This window comes from Hyalella azteca, unplaced genomic scaffold, assembly GCF_000764305.2.
Source record: "Hyalella azteca isolate HAZT.00-mixed unplaced genomic scaffold, Hazt_2.0.2 contig9132, whole genome shotgun sequence".
NCBI classification, from domain to species: domain Eukaryota; kingdom Metazoa; phylum Arthropoda; class Malacostraca; order Amphipoda; family Hyalellidae; genus Hyalella; species Hyalella azteca.
The window spans coordinates 1927-21747 of NW_025939209.1; the positions used below are offsets into that span (position 1 = coordinate 1927).

Here is a 19821-nt window from a genome sequence, read left to right on the forward strand (position 1 = left end):
CATACATCTTGTTGCTTCCATACATCTTGTTGCTTCCATACATCTTGTTGCTTCCATACATCTTGTTGCTTCCATACATCTTGTTGCTTCCATACATCTTGTTGCTTCCATACATCTTGTTGCTTCCATACATCTTGTTGCTTCCATACATCTTGTTGCTTTCATACATCTTGTTGCTTCCATACATCTTGTTGCTTCCATACATCTTGCTGCTTCCATACATCTTGTTGCTTCCATACATCTTGTTGCTTCCATACATCTTGTTGCTCGTCAGAGATCTTGTACACCGAATCAGATGTCAGGTACACATGCAGGATGTCGTCCAGTGAAGTTTAAGTTTACTGTTATTTTTCCCGTTTAATGATCTAAAATGAGTTATACTGTTGAATTTCTTCTGTATTCTGACTGAGAGTTGCGACTCCGCATGCTGCCTTTTAAAACAGGATTTCGTTAGCGTATCTCATTCCAGCCCCGATCTTCCATGTATATTAGCCACCATATAACACTTATTAACGACTTAACAACTATAATAACACATTATTATTGAAGGCGGAGAAATCCTGAGAAAGTTCTAAATAATTTAAGCCTCTCAGATTAGTGCATGAATATTTGCTCAAGGTTGTTTGGTATTTTTATTATTGAATTCTGCATATACAGGCTCCAAATAATTGTATTTTTTCATGAATAAATGATTGCGAGGTAAGCAGCCATTTGGCTAGAGTGATTCACCTCACCTTTCGTTGGTCGCTGCAAGAATGAAGAGAAAGAAACATTTAATGTATCCAATTGTCTACCTGTATGACTATCATGCACGTATGATTATCTCTGAGTTTGTCTTTTATCTTTGTTGTTCATTGAAGTAAGTAAAAATTATTATTATGATGCTTAATACACTCATTTCTGTGTTGCTTTGGTTACCTACTTAGGATAAGTTATTTTTCATGTGCTTGCGAATGAGGAATGCGTTTTTTGAGAATAATTAATATTCAGTTTGAACTGAATTGAAGCGTTGTTTCCATACACTCATCGTTTGTTTTTACACGTGTTATGCACATAATGCAATCGAATATTGGGTGCTTTACTCGTTTCATAAGCTAATATTGGTGATCAAGACATTTTATTTTCGGCCTGTAATTTCGAAATTCTGTAAGTAAGTAAGTAAAATATCTAACAGCATCTACGTTCAAAATATACTTGTATTTATTTGCCCGGTTTTTGTGTCACTGTGCAGTGTCGCGGTCGTGGCAGTAAAAAGTAAAATAAGCACTGCCACGTACTGCTAACAAGTAAAATGTCTAGCAAAATCTACGTTCAAAATATATGTTGAAATATACGTTAAAATGTATATTTATTTTCCCGGTTTTTGTGTCACTGTGCAGTGTCGCAGTCGTGGCAGTAAAAGAGCAAAATAAGTACTGCCACGTACTGCCAACAAGTAAAATATCTAGCAGCATTTACGTTCAAAATATACGTTAAAATATGTATTTATTTGCACGGTTTTTGTGTCACTGTGCAGTGTCGAGGTCGTGGCAGTAAACAGTAAAATAAGTACTGCCACGTACTGCCAACAAGTAAAATGTCTAACCTGCAGCATCTACGTTCAAAATATACGTTAAAATATACGTTAAAATATATATTTATTTGCACGGTTTTTGTGTCACTGTGCAGTGTCGCGGTCATGGCAGGAGATCCGCGACGACCACGGTACGCGCCCTCCGTCCCTGCAGCAACACTCGCTCGTCGCCGCCGCCGGCAAGCTGCTCGTGTTCGGCGGCGAGCTCTGCATGAGCAACGACACGCCTCTGTGGATCTACGAGATCAAGGTGGGCATCTATTGAGGGTAATGTATTGGTTTATCGCTGTTGAATTGTGAAAATTCCTATGTAAAATGTGAATAAAATCCTATGTAAAAGGTAAAAATCCTATGTAAAATGTGAATAAAAATGTGGATATTCCTATGTGAATATTCCTATGTAAAGAAAAGGGTTTTTGCTGGTGACAAACTACGAGATTAAGGTGGGCATCTGTAGAGGGTAATGTATTGCTCTATCGCTGTTGAAAATTGCCAACCTTCCTATGTAAAGTGACTGGTTTTCGCTGGTGACAAACTACGAGATTAAGGTGGGCATGTATAGAGGGTAATGTATTGGTTTATCGATGTTGAAAATTGTGAATATTCCTATGTAAAGATAAGGGTTTTCGCTGTTGACAAACTACGAGATAAAAGGAGGGGCATCTGTAGAGGGTAATGTATTAATTGGTTTATCGCTGTTGAAAATTGTGAATATTCCTATATGTAAAGAGGAGGGTTTTCGCTGGTGACAAAAAATATAACTCAGGACTCACTGCAGTGAGTGACAGAGAGCGCATTTGCTCGTCGACGAAAACGTGAAGTCACGGACCGACGGACATAACGAGCACAATAGAGCATTTTTTACATACATGAGAAAATGCGCAAAAAACACATGGATGCGTGAGAGGAAGGTGTCCGAAATTTTATAGCGATGTTAAGGGTGACCAAGGTTCAATCGTGATTTTTAGTGTGTGCGGAAAAAGTTTGGAAGTTCCTGATGAATGTGTGATGGAAATAAAGGAGCAAGATTGGATAAAGGACGAATAAAATATTTTGAATGCATTGCGTAAGTTCTGACACTGGCCAGATGTGGATCTGAAACCAAAGTATATTACATTAGTCGTGAAAGTCTCATTTTATTCACGACGAAGCGAGGGTACATAAATGGACATAAATCAGATAAAAAAATTGTTTGCTAGAGAACGAGACTAAAACAAGTTACAGAATTCACGTCTTAACTGAAATCCTGAAATATAAGTTTGTGATAGGATTAGAAATTAAAATTCAAATTTTATCGCTGATCGTGATTTATCACTCATGACTTGATGTGTTTATTAAGTTTATTAGGATGTTGATTACTTTTCACTTGAAGGACTTGAAGGACATTTTGTAGGATTTGACAGTCCTTCAACAGACACAAAACCTTACCAAGCCATGTAATGATTTTAATAACATGCCATTAAAACCAAGAAATACAACCAAATTTATTGTGAAAATTTACAAGTTAAACAAGCCTAATCTTGCTTACCTACCTTTGCGCTTCATAATGCACAATTATAAAAATTCCCGTTGACGTAGTAGATTGATCTTCATATGTTATTTCAAATAATGGACTCAAGATTTGAGAGTCGGGTTTTGAATTCGAGTCATTCATGAAATAGTCATGAGAATATTTTGAAATACCTTGCCGAAAACGTGCATGATAACTCCTTACATGATAAACATAATAAAATTGCCTCGAAAATAAATCAGTATAGCAAAATACATACTCTCAAACATCAGGCATCACAAGTAATAATACACAGCTCAATAAAACGCTCTTCCATGACAAGATCAGCACACAAGATGATGACCGAAACGAACTACCACTTAAGGTCACATCAAAGGGCGTTGAAAACTAATTACAAAATCAAACTTCCTAAATCCTGGCATTCCTACATAACAATTTATTATATGTACAGTTCTACCAACCTTCAAGGTTTTGTTTAGATCTCTAGTTTAGGATAAGTTCCCATTAAAGCTGTGATCAGATTTTGTACTTATGGTTTCACATGGCTAAAAGATTTATTAGAAATGCATACATTTCTCTAAAAACGAAACAATTTGACTTTGATTATTTTCTTTCGTTTGATGTGTTAAATTTGAATGGCTAACGAATTTGAACATTAATTTGATCTAATCTTTAGTGTGCTTTTTTAATTTAATTCGATTGTAGACAATTTAAAGCGCGCTTAATCCTGGCATTTATATTTTCGTAAACTTTGTCACCAGCTTCCGTTTGCACAGCACAAAATTGCTATTAGGCCCTGCGTTATACATACATTACCTTTCATTTAGAGTTGTGAGCTGTGCTACAAACTTTTTTACAGTATTATTTACAAACTGAAAACTTCTTTCGCCCGGCGCTCGGAATGAAACCTTTTTCAATTAAGGTTTCGTCCTATCCCATTGTAATTTGCATCACTCCCAAGCTCACCAAAATTAATCAAATTTTTGTTACTCTCACTAACTTTTTATTATGGTTCCCTCGCAACACACCATCTGCTATATTGGCCATCATGGTCCATGAGGTTCAAAGACCATCACCTCCCGGTCACCGAAATTCCATTACCGTGTGTCGCACTACAGGCGCCCCTGCAACGCTGAACACGAAATCTGATGCGTTTCAGCACGTGTCAACTAGTAGGGTAAAGAGTCGCTACCTATTATCCGCCTCCGATTTCCAGCAGAGGATTGGTCCTTTGGAAGGCCAAAGTGCGAAACTTTGAGCGTTAAATTTCGTCGCGATCCCTATCCTCGCCGCCATTCCAATACTCTAAATTGCCTTTTAGTTAGCAGTGTACGCCCAGGCGATCGTTAGATTAGGAGAGAAGAGGAGGGAGGTTCCTTTGCGCCAGAAATTTATTATCATGACTGTAGATCGAGTGTTGAAGTTGAGGTGAAATAATTGTCTGCAAGTTAGCTCTTGGCTTCGGATTTTTCGGTCTCTTGTATGGTTTTATTTGGTAAGTTGATGTTATTCTTTTAGTCAGGTTTCCTTATTCTGAAGAGCTGCGCGGTCTAGAGACGTTTATATTCGCATTTCTGTAATGTACTAATTACTTCAAATTCATCCAGTAAGATTTTTATAATAAACAAAGCGATGTTCACAGTGACGCTTTAAAGCTACTTAATTCTCTTGAGAAATATTTGGATCACCATAGACCATTTTGTTGCATTAACTTACTTCCAATGAGAATATGCCGCCTAATTAGGAATGGTTCGCTTCATGCTGAATGTTTTTGCTATACTGCAAACACTAAATTTACTCGTGTGATAAACACTGTAATTTCAACCTCTTTGCATATGACTGCAGCAACGCCCTGTGACACTTTTTCATCTGTGAATTATAACTGTGTCGCGTTGAGTGCTTGCGAAAATTGTGAATGTAGCAGATGTTGAATAAGTCGGATGTTTCTGGCATAGCTCCAAGGCCCATATATGCACCCTGTCCTCTCGGCACTCGTGTTACTTGCAAAAAAACATGGCACTCGAATCATCGGATATCAATATGCTTCGGATCGCTGAAAAAAATCGCTGTTTTAGTAAGTAACGATCTTTTGAGTGACGACGTGCATTATTCATATGAGATTCATTTGTTCAGAATTTCTGTTAAAATGCATTGCTGCTCCCAAGGGTCCTTGACTTACTGAGCACAATCGCATTTAGTCAGTACCAAAATAAAAACTTGCTTCTCAATTGTATTGAAAACGAATTTGTCATGTGATTCAATTTTAGTGTCTATAGGCTTGCTTTCAGATCAAAAGCGAAACGGAGAAATCCGTTCGTATTCGCATTCTAAACTGGATTTTAGGCAAGCTGGTTATTGTCAGGTTTACGCCTTGTATAACAAGTTTTTTCTAGTTTTAGTCACTTGTGACTACGATATAATTCTCGTGTTGGTGCAACAAATGGTTTCAATTTCAAAATTATTTCAGAGCAGTGAGACGAAGAGGTGGCTGTGCGAAATGTCACATTCTTCCTTTGTTGCGCTATTAATATTTTGTGGCATACATCAAAATATTCCTCGATAGTGGCAAGATCGAAAGCTCTTGACCTCGCGTAAATCTTCTCGTTCTCTCAATTGACTCTCTCAATTGACTCTCTCAATTGACTCTCTCAATTGACTCTCTCAATTAACTCTCTCAATTGACTCTCTCAATTGACTCCTCAGAGTATTCTACCTTTCCAGCAACCGCTGTTAGACGGCAAGCTTCATTCACGAATTCAGCCCATCCGTCTTCTTCAGGGTTGTCAAACCTCTAAACTGTTATGCAAGATGTGAAACTTTGTGTCCACACGCACTGTCGTCTTTGTCAAACGTGGCATGACGTGCAAGACTGACTAGTTAATACGTACGGACCGGGCATAAAGCAGGCTCTATTTTCAACTCCTAATTACAGCTGATCAAAGTTATCAATCGAGTTTTAACAACCATAATTGAGTGGATTTGAATCACATTCGAATGAATGAAAAGTGTAATATTTGCTGAAAGAATAAATATCTTTCGTTTTTCTCCCGAAATTGAAAAATTAATTAATCATTTTTTAATTAATTAATTAATTTTTTTTAATTAAAAATTAATTTTGAAAAAAATTCTGGGGTCCGTGTCGTACTAAAGCAATGTCTGCTGCCTTCTTACATGCTAATGAAAGTCGGCGCAGAAAATCGCGATTGTCAGACATTTTAAACAGGGTTTCTGCGTTTTAATGCTCGGTAATGTTTCGTATATCGTATAAAACTATTCATTGCTATGGATCTAGTCGACTTCAGAACACATCTGCTGCTTGCAAAAAAATGCAATTAAAACCCGAGCCTCTCGCTCCTTCTGAACGATGGAAATTTTCTCTTTCAGAAGTTCAGTGACATGAATTTAAATTCTGAACACGTTTTGACCCTCCTCGTGTTTTGAATACGCACATCAACCGAACTCAAAGGACCTTCTTCAAAACTATTTGATTCCCCCCATTTTCAAAGATTACTTCGACGGCCCGGCGAGGGAAAATGTACTTAACTATTTATGAAGCTTTGATAGAATCGCCTCGAATGACACAGCTTTGAGGGGACGAGAAAGATTCTCATGCCGAGGGTCGTCCGAGATTTTGTCGAGTCGCGTTGGCTGAATGTCACTACAAGAACCTATATAATGTCACTACAAGAACCTTTATATAAGAAGAATGTCACTACAAGAACCTATACAAGAACCCTCGCAGTGCAGCAGACACGGCATTTTTATTATGTTCGATTGAAGTTCTTATAAGTAAAAACGAAGTTCAATTCTTTTGGAGTCATCTCGAAAGTCTAACGAATTTGACTTCGTGTTGATTGATGAAGGAACGGACCAGAGTTTTGTAATTTTACTTTATAAAATTAAGGATAAGATGTGTGAAAGGAAAATTTATATGCATGAAATGTCATTCATGTCATTTGGATGCGTTATATTTCCTTTGCTAATAATTATAATTGAGAAGTCGGGTTACGCAAAGAATATTCTCTACCAATTGTTGATGTATAAGACGTGATGTTGCTTGTGAGAAACATGGAACGTGACATTGGCAAAGAACTTGTTAATATTATTTTAATCTGGCTGAGGTGTGATGGACGTTAATATGCAAATGTCGATTATCCCACTGGCAGATGATTAGTTCACAAATTAAAACTCGTTTTTATTACTGCAAAGATAAATGTTGATATAGTTGATGCGACCTCAATATTTTTCATGATCGTCTCGACTCGTGGGAAATAATCATTCATTTGCTATTATATAAGCGTGTTAGCTAATGTAAAATTTTTTTATTCTGTATTTTAGAAATGCGCTGGGCTGAACGCCGTTTTAATTCCAATCATAAAATATTGCGTGTGCCACTAATTGAATTATCCCCGATTATGTTCATTTCGTCTTATATTATTCGATTGCCTCTCATGTACGACCAGCTTGCTGTCATCTTCATTTGTATTGATAATGTCGCTCGCACGCTCCCCTCTTAACACCAGCCAACGCCGCCGTGAAATCACCACTTCTATTGCGGGGATGATGGACCGACGCATATCTCCTGCTGCCGTCAAATACCCAGTGAAAATTCATAGACGCGTCAGCTTCTGATTTGGATTACCTGACGCTAGGGCGACTCTAAATTTTGTTCCGGGGAATCTTGATTCACAATATTGATGGTCAGTCGAGATTTGCTCGTGTTTTCTTTTTCTCGAGATAACGGGTGCTCTGAAAGTACAGTATATTGTAGTGTTGGCATGCCGACGATTCTTTTAATTTTCGTTACATGTTCACAGGAAATATAAAAACTGGTGTGGTAGTAAAGTCGTAAAGCTTGGGTGTTTTTAGAGCATTTTCTCATTTATGGAACAAAGGTGTCATTGTGCTCGTCAAGTCCGTCTGTCCGTCCGTGACGATTTCACTGTACTAATCGCAATGAAAACTGATTTATGCACGAGAAAATGCTCTCTCTGTCTGTCTCTCACTGCAGTGAGTACTGATCTAATTTTTTTAGTTTGATACCGATGAATGGTTTCAATATTGTCCCATAATTTGGTGTTTTTGATTGCTCTTGTTACAGACATAAGTTGACTGGAGTCGCTTTGTTTTGTCGGTATTTATTCGCAACAACTGTACTCATTTCTTGCACCGTAATGAATCTTTCGCTTATTCCAGGAAATGAAAAATGACGATTTTAGAACAATTTATCCACATTATTAGTATTAATATAAAATATTCAAGCGCAATTTATCTACAATATTGACATGATCACACAATATTCTAGAACTATTCATGTACAATTTTGGCCAGATTGAGCAATATTCTAGCATAATCTCCAATGTTGTAATGATTGCGGTACTCAATATCGTAGGAAAATATATCTACATTGATGGCATGATTACATAGTATTATATATCATAACATCAATTACACATTACAGAATAGCATTGAGATTTATGTGACGGTAATTTTAATTTATTTTTTGCGTTTGTTCTATTTCAGTAAAAGCAACAACATCTAAGATACAAGATGAACCCATTTTTGTTTGCTGCAACATTGAATAGAAATATTTTCACTAATTCTTTTTCAATGAGAAAAAAATACGTAGATTGGTTTACCAATTATTGGCAAACTTCAAGTTATTTTCTTATCTCTATGAGATATCTCAGAATATGAACCTGTATTCCGATAAATGGATTTTAAATTACTAGTCCGGGAGAAAAGTTGGGGCTGCTAAAGTTTTCACCAGCCTCCCCTTACCATTAATGCTTCTCAATGAAGGATGGGAGTTGTCTGATGATGACGTGAAGCTCGTGGTACAAAAAAAGCCCTGCGCATGGGGTCGCGCGTCAAGAAAAAGATCTTTAAAATATTTCAAAAGCTTTATTTATTTATTAATTTATTCCAACCTGACCTCGTATAAACCAAACAATTGGGACCGAATTTCATTCGAAGGGGCTTTTAAAAACTATATAAAGTTAATATATAAAACTATAAAAAGGCTATGAATAATCTTCTATCTATTGAATCTATCTATTTGTAATTGAAAAATGAAACAAATATTTCCGTTTTAAAATTTCTTGCAAATGCTTCTCGAGGGATGTAAGGTTGTTGCATATTCTCGTCCAGATTTTGTCGCATGGATTAATAACGTAATTTTCGTTGCGTCTCGAACAATATAGCAGTCAAATGAATAACAACTCGATTTGTCAGCATTCAAGTTACTCTGTATATTTTCATTTAACAGTTATCTTAGCTTATCCTCGTATATGATCTGTTGAGTGTAGTTATTTTTTGTTGTCATTTAAATGGAAGTAACTATTTTTAAATGTGATATTTGCTAGTTAGTAGATGCAATCGCTGGATGGAATCGTTCAATCGAAATATTTGAGAACAAATCAGATCTCAAGCATCAAACTCGAGACTCGAACCGGTCTTTTCTTACTTTAACCCGCTGTTTACAGATGCATTATCCATCGTCAAAGCTATTGGTACCTATGAAAGTTTGCAACAAGAGTTACCCTCCGTAAGCCATAAGGCGAATTTGATACACGTACGTGTAAAATTTTTTAATGCAAAGTTCAATTAGCTAATTTTTTCAACAGGTTCAGCCTTTAAAGGCAACGACCAAATCATGACGATAGCGTAGCAGTATGACCGCGGCACTATAGCCGAGGTTATGTATAATAACTTACCTTCTCTAACAAAATTTTGAGACAGTGGCTACCCTGCGTTAGGTGCCACCCTGGAGTCGGGGAGCACGTACATCAGCCGCTCTCTGTCCGCTTCGGCTCAGGGTTTGAATGACTGCCTCTGTGCAGCTTGCTAGCTCGGTATGACACGACTAGGCCAACCCTTGCATTACTCTTAGGTTAGGCGACTATTAGGTCGGAAGGAAAATTCTGACCAGAAACTGATTTCGATCGGGTGATCAAGCAGGCCCAGAATAACTTTGCGCCGAGCGTAGTGACTATTCGGCCGAAGTTTAGGGGTGACCTCGAATTTTGATAGGGTTTGTGACGTCCCAGGAGTTGCGTTTGAGAAGACGGGACCGCTACTCGACAGCTCGAGTCTCTGACATGCAAAACAATACCGATACCACGACAAAACTAATTATACTAAACCTCCAATAGATCCAAGACTGATGTTAAGTTTCGAAATTATTTTACAATAAAAACTGATCTCAATTTAATGTTCAGTTATCATTATATTTGTTTATTAGAGCTAAAGCATTCTGATAAAATCATTTACAGAGGTTAATGTGAACGGAGCCAAATGAAAATAAGGTAGGGATGTTTGCTGCTTTTGTAGGAAATTGCAGTTTAATCGAAAAAGATTTACGCTTGCAGGCGCATTACCCTGCTTATTGAAGGCGCAAGTTAGTGATGCGGGAATGAATAAAAGGTGTATTAATTTTGAGTCACATTGCTGAGTTTTGTTTTCTTCGACTAGTTCAATCATTTGAAAGATTAGGTAATTTCGTTAAAATTATGCACATATCAGCACCATCATGCTGTATAGCAGACTTCTTGCACGTGCAGCTATTGAATCTCGGGCAGCTATCATTCCAAAATAAAAATCAGTGATTCCAATGAACGGTTTCAAAATTGCACTCTGTCGCAGAATAAAATTAGATAATATAAACGAATATGCTGAAAAAAAAATTTATCTATTGATGGTATGAAAACATATCTATATGGTTACCAGTAATGACGTTAAAATGTAAGATATGTGGTCGAGGATCCATCGACCCATTTATTTATTAATAAGCAACAATCAAATTGAAACTCATGAGTTTACAGGCTACATTCTTATCAGCTCAGAGGTAACGAAACTAATAAGCAAATGAGGCTGTTGAAGTTTTTATTCGATTCGACTATTTTTATTCATAAAATGTCAAAATGAAGAAAAAAATTAATACATTTATTTCTTATTACACCGGAATGTGAATAGATGGCTCAGATTCATGGTTTTAACACCATGCAAAATGCGATCCCTCGTTTGTTCATTTCTGAGTTTTACTTTTCCAACCGTCTAATCTCCCTCTGGCTTTTTCGGTCGCTGCCTCAATCACTCATTTCCTCGAACTTCAAACTAGTTCGGGGCTACATTCCAGAGACTCTGACGTGGCTAACTTCTTCATCTCAAGTTCTTTCGAAGCTCCATCTCCCATACTTCTGCACAAAAACCACCGATGAATTCCTACCACGGAGGCTTCCTTCATTTGCTTTCGATTATTTTGGCATTTCTTCCGTTGCTCTGCCAGCGTTACCTTTAACTTTTCTTATGGTTGTCGCAACAAATTTACGAGAATAAAACGTTTTTAGCGCATTTTCTCATTCATGAAAAAAATGCCTATTGTGCTCGTCATGTCCGTCCGTCCGTCTGTCCGTCCGTGACTTAACGTTTTCGTCGATTTTGAGAAAATACGCTCTCTGTCACTCACTGCAGTGAATACTGAGTAATATTTTTTTTTCGTATGCTAGGACGCATTCAAATGCAGTTATAGGGGTTAGACAAAATACGGGAAATATCTTAAAAACCAGAAAATAAATTTTAGTATGGTAGGTCCACCTTTTGCAGCAATTACAGCCTCAATTCTGCAAGATATTGATTCATACAAGTTTTGAATTGTTTCCAGAAGAATTTTAACTAATTATTCAGTTAAGATTCCTCCCAGCTCTTTCAAAGACGATGGCGGCGGGAATTGACTTATGATTTGCACTTCCTAAAATCGACCATAAATGCTTGATAATATTCAGGTCTGGTGATTGCGGAGGATGGAAATAAGGTAAACGATAATTCGGATTTAACACCAATCTAAACGCTTCGAAACATTTGCATTTGAAACCAGTTGTTTTCTATAATTGCAGCTCTTCCATAGAGCCCAGATTTGTGCAGCTCTCGACGGACAGTCTTCATGGAAACTGTGTTCTGTAGGTCTGCAGTAATTTTAACAGCCGTGGTCTTTCGACTGTCCTTCACAATTTGATTTAGGTACTGATGGTCTCTTTCAGACAACTTTGACTTTCGACCAGACCTGCGCGTTGCTGAGGACGTTTTTCCTTCTCTTTCAATAGCAGTCATTACTTTTGAGACAGCACTTCTAGAAACGTCGAACATTCGGGACGTTTGTCACACTAGCACCTGCCATACGAGCACCAACAATTTGGTCTCGAGAGGTTTGCCATTTATAGGATATAGACACAAAAATGACTAAAAATATCTGTGCAAGGATAAAATATCAATTAGCAGCAACAATGAGCAATAAAACATAAAAATATGTCACGTTTTCATTGTTTATAACATATTAAAAAATTACGATATCAAAATGTCAGGTGTTTCCCTTATTTGGTCCAACCCCTGTAGCTCACCTTGCATTTTACTCTTTTGCCTGGGAAAAAATTATCGACGGCTTCATAAAATGTTAGTCTATTGGAATGAATTTACAGTTGATTTTTTTCGTTATATCACTCACAGGTGGAATTCCTGACAGATGTCAATGTGAATTTTGCGTTCTTAGGAAGCATTGTTCATAGTATTTAGGATGTCAGCAAATCACATGTCTATATTATTTTATCAGAGTAATAAGATAACTTTTTTGTTGGAATGAAGACATTTTTCCTAGCTGTGCCAGTTACGAATAATGCTTAACTTGTTAAGATCGTTAGTCAAAACTGAGCTACAGACGATAAATTCCACAGGTTTGGGAGAGGAAGGACTCAATACTGAATCTGGTTTATTGTTGGCCAGTACAGAGCAGGTGGTGCACTTACAAGAGCAAGTTTACTTGTTGAAGTTGGCACTGAATGTAGACTATTTCTTAACTGGATTAATTAGAGGAATTGGGACTGTTGCCGGCCGAAATGCTACAAACTTCTTACTGAATTTACTCATAGTTGTTTTGAGTATCCACATCCTGAGCAATAAAGGCTGCCAAGAATGCGTATTGTTCAATGGTACCATGAGCAATTCTTATGCATTATTTTCCTTTGTTTTATTTTTCTTGATAAGTTAGGTCTTTGCTGTATTGTATTGCAGGGACCACCCCTTGATCTTAATTCCCCAGCACATTTTCATCCACATCGCTCTCGTCAGAATTCCCATGCTCAAGTTTACGTGAAAATTAATCTCAATAAAATCCATTTATCATTAGTTCACTCGAATCACAAATTAACCTAGTCCAGTCAAACTTTTAAAAATTTCATTTAAATAATTTCTAAGACATTAGAGTGAATTTGCCTAGCATTTACGTACTTTGGATTTATATGGAATCGATAAACTTGAATTCACGAGTAGTGGCAACTAAGTCTGTGAATGCCGAAATTTTATCCCTGAAGCATTTGAAGGGATAAATGAATTTGAATTCACGAGTAGTGGCAACTAAGTCAGTGAATGCCGAAATTTTATCCCTGAAGCATTTGAAGGGATCAATGAATTTGAATTCACGAGTAGTGGCAACTAAGTCTGTGAATGCCAAAATTTTATCCCTGAAGCATTTGAAGGGATCAGTGAATTTGAATTCACGAGTAGTGACAACTAAGTCTGTGAATGCCGAAATTTTATCCTTATAGCAATTAAATTTTTATTTGTCTGACCTCAGACAAAAACGTGGCGTAAGTGGAACCCGCCGGCCGGTGGGACGGGCGCATCGGGGCAGCGGTCATTAGCTTTGTCCCCCCGCGGGCAGTCGGCGCCTTCAGGCAGACGCGGCCACAGCGCCGTGCTCGCCGGCAACAAAATGATCGTTTACGGTGGCTTCCAGGACCTGCATGGCTCAACCAACGAGATGTGGACCTTCATTGTCCTTCAATGTCGGTTAGTTCATTGGTAACTTAGGTATCTAAGTTTACGGTGGCTTCCACAGGACCTGCATGGCTCAACCAACGAGATGTGGACCTTCAATGTCGGTTAGTTCATTGGTAACTTCGGTAATCTAAGTTTGCGTTGACCTTTATCTTGGGGCCTGCACATTTTAGCGTTTGGCGCAGTCCGTGTTTCAATAACCGGCAAAGTTTATTGATCAGATACGACGATCTGTTTTGATTGTAATGATGAAATTACTAACCATGTATGCCAATATTGTTAATAGTTTGTACTAGGAGATCATGGCTCAATCATGATGTAATCAGGACTCCCAAAGTTCTAATTGGGATGGAAAAATCGTGAAAATCTTAGATGGAGAATTTTGGAAAGATCCAAGAACTATATTAGTGGATCTTTGGTTTCATCCATTAGCCGGCTGCAAAAGTTGTGTTTTGCATAGGTTTAGAGGGTTCTTACGATACTATCAAACTGCTTTGTTTCCGTTGGCTAGGTCTTTCTAATTGATATTAATATGTGAGGAATTTGTTTTTTTTTTAGGAAAAACTCGATGTCCATAGATTGTAAACTTGTTCGCGTATTTTTGCAAGCAGAAAATTCCTTCGATGATAAGTGATCTGGTCCAAGCTTCTTAAAAATTTTATTCTAATTTAACACTAGAAATCCGTAAAACATCTGATAAAAACGGCGGAACAGTTTATTTTCACGGGGCGACCGGCCACTAGAATGCCAGAGGGACCGTTTTTTTTCGCCTTTTTTTCTAACGGTGTAAGTTTATTTAAAGTTAAGAGAATATCTTTGATACTACTGTTTCCGAAGTATTTAACAAGACATATTCGTTCTGCTGAACTCGGACTTCTTTTTATGAAACCTCGATTTTAGAATCCAATAATTTCTCATGAAACCTTCTCTTTGTCAATCATTGCAAATTGTTTTTTATAATGTGAAGTATCAGCTTATTTTAAACTGCATTTCTTATTTGATCGTGAAAACTAAGTCAGGCCAGCGCCGCTAACAAGCCGTAATGCTACTGCCGGCAGTATCCGAGGGACGGCCGATAAAGGCTGTTTCGTAACTCTGAATTATGTCGGGAATAACTGTAAAACATGCCGCTTACAAATAAGCTGGAAATAAATTTCATTCTAAAAATACAAGATTGACCCATTATTAGATAGTTTGGCTTGTCCGTGTCAGTGTTCACGCTCTGATGAGATGTGCATCGAATCATCCGTTCCACTCCTCAATAATTTCGTCATAATTTTTTATCAAAGAGAATATTAAAGGGTTAGCTTTGAACCTCAAAAAAAGTGAATTCCAATGCTTTAATTAGCTTTTTCGCTTTTATTTACTCACGAACCGTTGAGAATAGTGTTGTGGGAGAGGTTCGAATCTTTTAGATGTTGTACGTTTCACTTAATGATTTACGACGTTACGGTGGCAGAATTGAATTAAAAGCTATAATTTCAGTGAGTTCTAAAATTTACGTTTGTCGCTGCTATAACCGAGCTACGAGCGTTTGTGATATTTAAAATGTAGCTGCGGAATATAGCGTTACGTGGTGTTAATTGTTAATTCAGAGTACATTAACACTTCCTGGCGCTCGTGAGTCTGAATTGCTCGTATTATCGTTAACTGTTGTGATGTTAGTAATTGTAATTAAGAAATAATTATAGGATCTCATTTACCAAAAATGAGCTCCGTTCAGGAAGCTCCCGACCGTCCAGCCATTAATGCTCTTATACCCAACTCTTTCATCCTGATCCTCATTAATCGGCTAAGCTTGCGCTACGTTTTCTACGCTTTCTTTTTAGCGCATTTTCTCATTTATGGAAAAAATGCCCTATTGTGCTCATGTCTGTCTGTCTGTCCGTGATTTCACGTTTTCGTCGACGAGAAAATGCGCTCTCTGTCACTCACTGCAATCAGTACTGACTTATATTTTTTGTAAATTCTATCATTTGTATCTATTTAATTTTAACATGCATGAGAGTTCATTATATTAATTGTAATTCAAATGCCCACGAAAAATCATCGTTCTTTTGTTGAGTGTCGGAAACTTCATCACTTCTCCACTCATTCTCGGTATGAGTGGAAATTATGCCTCGGTATGACTTAGAAAACATTTAATGGGTAAGAGAGCTCAATGTGCACTCAATCAAGGTTACAGTCGTCAGATTGTGTATGGAACAAAACTCCATGATAATGTTAATGTTTCTTGGATGTGTGATGCGATTGATATTGAAGTTCGATACAGTCGAAGCTGCTAGTATTTTACTGGCTTAAATTTTCAGGATGTGATGTTGATGCTTTATTGCATCATGCATTGTCGTAGAGTCCTTCATCGGCACCTCCCCCTTAACAAAAATATCAGTTTCATCATTCATCGACTCCAGTAAATCGATTTTTACTACTTTTACTTATGCCGTTGCTGCATTCTCAACCACGTAGTCCTTGTTGCAGATACGCCAATGATCAGCCTCGCAGCAGCGAGTCCTCTTGTTGTGGCGCGCAATAAAACGCGCCTGAAAATGATGTCATTTAGACTCAGCAGGCCTACAAAACTTGGCGCTGCTGCTGCTGCTGCTGCTGCTGCTGCTGCTGCTGCTGCAGTGCCGAGTCAATTGCCTCGTCGGCGTCTCGGGTGATGACGCCTGTAGGTTAGGTTAGGTTAGTCTATTGCCGCTCTATAATGTCGCGTCGCTCATCTTATACACTAAAGCTCATTTTGAACATGGTAACTTCTTTCTTGCGTCATTTTACAACTTTCCGCACTGCATAAGGTGTTAACTCAAGCTTATAATTGCTGTGGGTTTATCGTAAGAAATAGCGACGTTTCTTTCCCCCTACTGATGCTAGTAATAGATTTGCTCAGTCTGTATCCAGGGGCGTAATCGGCAAATTTTATATTAATCTGCGGATTTACGACATTTAGGTTAAACTTTACAGTTCAATTTTTCATACCATTGTTGTAGAGTTGTCAGAAACACAGATCCCCGTATCTTTTTTTCGCGTCAGGGCATCTATATATATGGAGGGCTGTCGACCATTTCTGACAAATTTTCCATGAACGTCAGCTGGGATTTACGAGTTGATACTCCGCGCTACCATTTCGCTCGCTTTCTGAAAGCGTAGCTGTATTTCGACGCTCCNTCTGACAAATTTTCCATGAACGTCAGCTGGGATTTACGAGTTGATACTCCGCGCTACCATTTCGCTCGCTTTCTGAAAGCGTAGCTGTATTTCGACGCTCCCAATTTGTATTCGTCGCGTCCCCTAGCGCAGTTCATTCCTATTTACCGGATGCGATCCGTGCACTTACTCTCCTTATTTCTGTGGGATGCGTTCAGTCTGATCCGGTAAACTTATTTATGAATGTGCTGAAGAATGCTACGGCTTTCGTAGGATCGTGTGTTCAACACCAGTAAATCTGACGTATATTTTACATCCAATACGAAAGCTAGTACGAAATTTACTATACCAGTATTATCATAATCTGTCAAATAGTTCAACGTATCTAAATAGTTTCCGCGTCAGATTCGATGACTGAATGATACGAAAAGTTTAATCAGAATGAGTATTTTATTTTTCCAAATTATGAGAAACAATTTTTTGATCTATGGATATTAACTTGTATTTCTTGTTTTTTTCGGGTTTCGAATAATAATAATAATAATTTTTATCTATGTTTAACGTTATTGAAATTCTAACTTGAAAATAAGTCCACAAATTTGAGTAGCTTATTCTTTTGTATTTTGTAATAATTAGTGCTCAATTTCACTCGCACTGAAATCTTGATCTCAAAAAGCTTGTACCTCCAGCGATATCTTTAATGTTCTAAACGCTGATCTTCTGATTCCAACCTGTAAATAGGAAGGCTGACGAAACAAAAGTTTCACGTGCTCCAAATTTCTAAGAATCTTTTGATTATACAAGATAATTAATACCCTTTCACAGCGACTGCTTACTTACACAATTTATTCTCAAGTTCTCCAGTCGCCTTGCGAGTCACCCGTCACTGTTTCAGTCATTGAATTTAAGCCCAAGCACCTTACAGTCCCTTGAGGAAGGAAATTCGCTTCGGGTAGTTACCTGGCGTCTATTAAATTAACCGCGCTCTTGGTGACAGTCGGCCGCTATATAGTTTCGTTTTATCGAATTAATTTTGTCTCTCACTCACACGAATTCTCTCGCATCAAAGCATTTAATTGTTGTAGAAGTCAATGTTACGTTCCTAGGCGTTGCTTTCATCGTATTTGTGTTGTTTCATTCATGGCTTTAAAATTTTATTTAATATATTTATAAAAGATGTAAATATTTATATAAATTCTGTTAAATATTTTAAAACGTTTTATTGTATTTGTTTGCATTTATGTATTCTTTTTTATTTTGCGAACGTTTTACGAGGTCACATGAACAATTGAACATATTAAATTCGCTTTGTTGCCTAAATCGATAGACTCGGCCCAGTTCGAAGCATAGAAGCGAGAACACACATTGAGCCAACCTCTCTCGTGGCGTCACTGCTGCCACCGGGGCTAATTTACTTACAACTCAATCGATTCCATAAATTCCTTGTGAAAAAATTCCTTTTCTTTGTTGTTGTGCATCGACGGCGCTCATTTACACCGTGAGATTCTTGCATTCAAAATGAAGGTCTGATTCTGTTAAAATTATTCATGGTCCAGTTTTACTCTGCCGTAAACTTCTAGTTTTGAAATTAATAACAATATCGTCACAATTGACATAAATTGCAATCGATTTTTAGTACTTAGTAATTCCAATAAATTCGTTGGCCATACTTTCAACAGAAAATCTCATGTAAATCGACAGTGCGTAAGTTCATAACGGTATTCGTTCTGATTAAATATGGACAAAACTCCCTTCGCTTCTTCAACTCTTTTATCTCGACCGCTTAATTACCACCGTTGCTCGTCAGTGCATTTACTGAATTATTCAGTAAGGTCGTTTCGTGTGCCGAGCGTCGTTTATCGCAGGCAATGTCTGCTAGGACCTTCGTCGAGGTTTAAAAGACTCGGGGGCTGAGCAGCATCTCCTAAATAGGCTTCTTCCATCACCTCTACAATGGCAGCGTACAACACATAGGCTGAGACTGACGCTGACTCAGCTGCAAGCCACTCTCTCCTCGATCTGTGTCGCTACATTTACCCCTTTCAAGGGAAAATTGTACTACCACCTTTTGCGGATGAACTTAGGCCTGATTTTTTTCTTTCTTTTAAACGGACATCTCAGTTTCTGCAAATGTTCAAGAAATAACGATTTCTTGAACATTTCTTTTCTTTTTTCCCATGTACGGCATCCAAATTGTTTTACTTGTTGGATGGAAATATCGTGTCCTAAGATGATTGACTAATCGCACTAAATGAGTTCATCTTGAAAATCTGTTGAGAATATTACCTGAATTATTATTATTATTACAGAAACTAAACGAAATAAAATGTTACTATTTCTTTATTTTGCCATCCAATTATTATTGGTGCTGCAATAAGTGGAATTCATCATTAGGATCCTGAAAGCACTTGCAATTAAGGTGTCTCATAAAGCAAGGCTTCTAAGTATCCAGCAAAAGTACTCACATTGAAGTAGTCTCGTGAAGCAGAGCTTCAAATTCTCCTTCAAAAGTACATACATTAACGCAGTCTCTTGAAGCAGAGCTTCAAATTCTCGGTCAAAAGTACATACATTAACGCAGTCTCTTGAAGCAGAGCTTCCAAGTCTCTTGCAAAAGTACTTACATTAACGCAGTCTCGTGAAGCAGGGCTTCTAAGTTTCTTGCCAAAGTACTTACATTAACGCAGTCTCGTGAAGCAGCGCTTCTAAGTCTCGTGCAGAAGTACTTACATTAGCGCAGTCTCGTGAAGCAGGGCTTCAAAAT

The 19821-nt window shown here is 37.7% G+C and overlaps 1 protein-coding gene across 1 annotated transcript in view; it reads left to right on the forward strand.

Annotated features, from left to right (window-relative positions):
• Positions 1–295: 295 nt before the first annotated feature.
• The window catches only part of LOC108683196, a 29883-nt gene continuing 10357 nt past the window's right edge, over positions 296–19821 (forward strand). Inside the window, exons 1-3 of the mRNA XM_047881922.1 lie at positions 296–302; positions 1669–1823; positions 13708–13916. Coding sequence (XP_047737878.1) covers positions 296–302; positions 1669–1823; positions 13708–13916 — 371 coding nt within the window. The remainder of the gene's footprint in view (positions 303–1668; positions 1824–13707; positions 13917–19821) is intronic.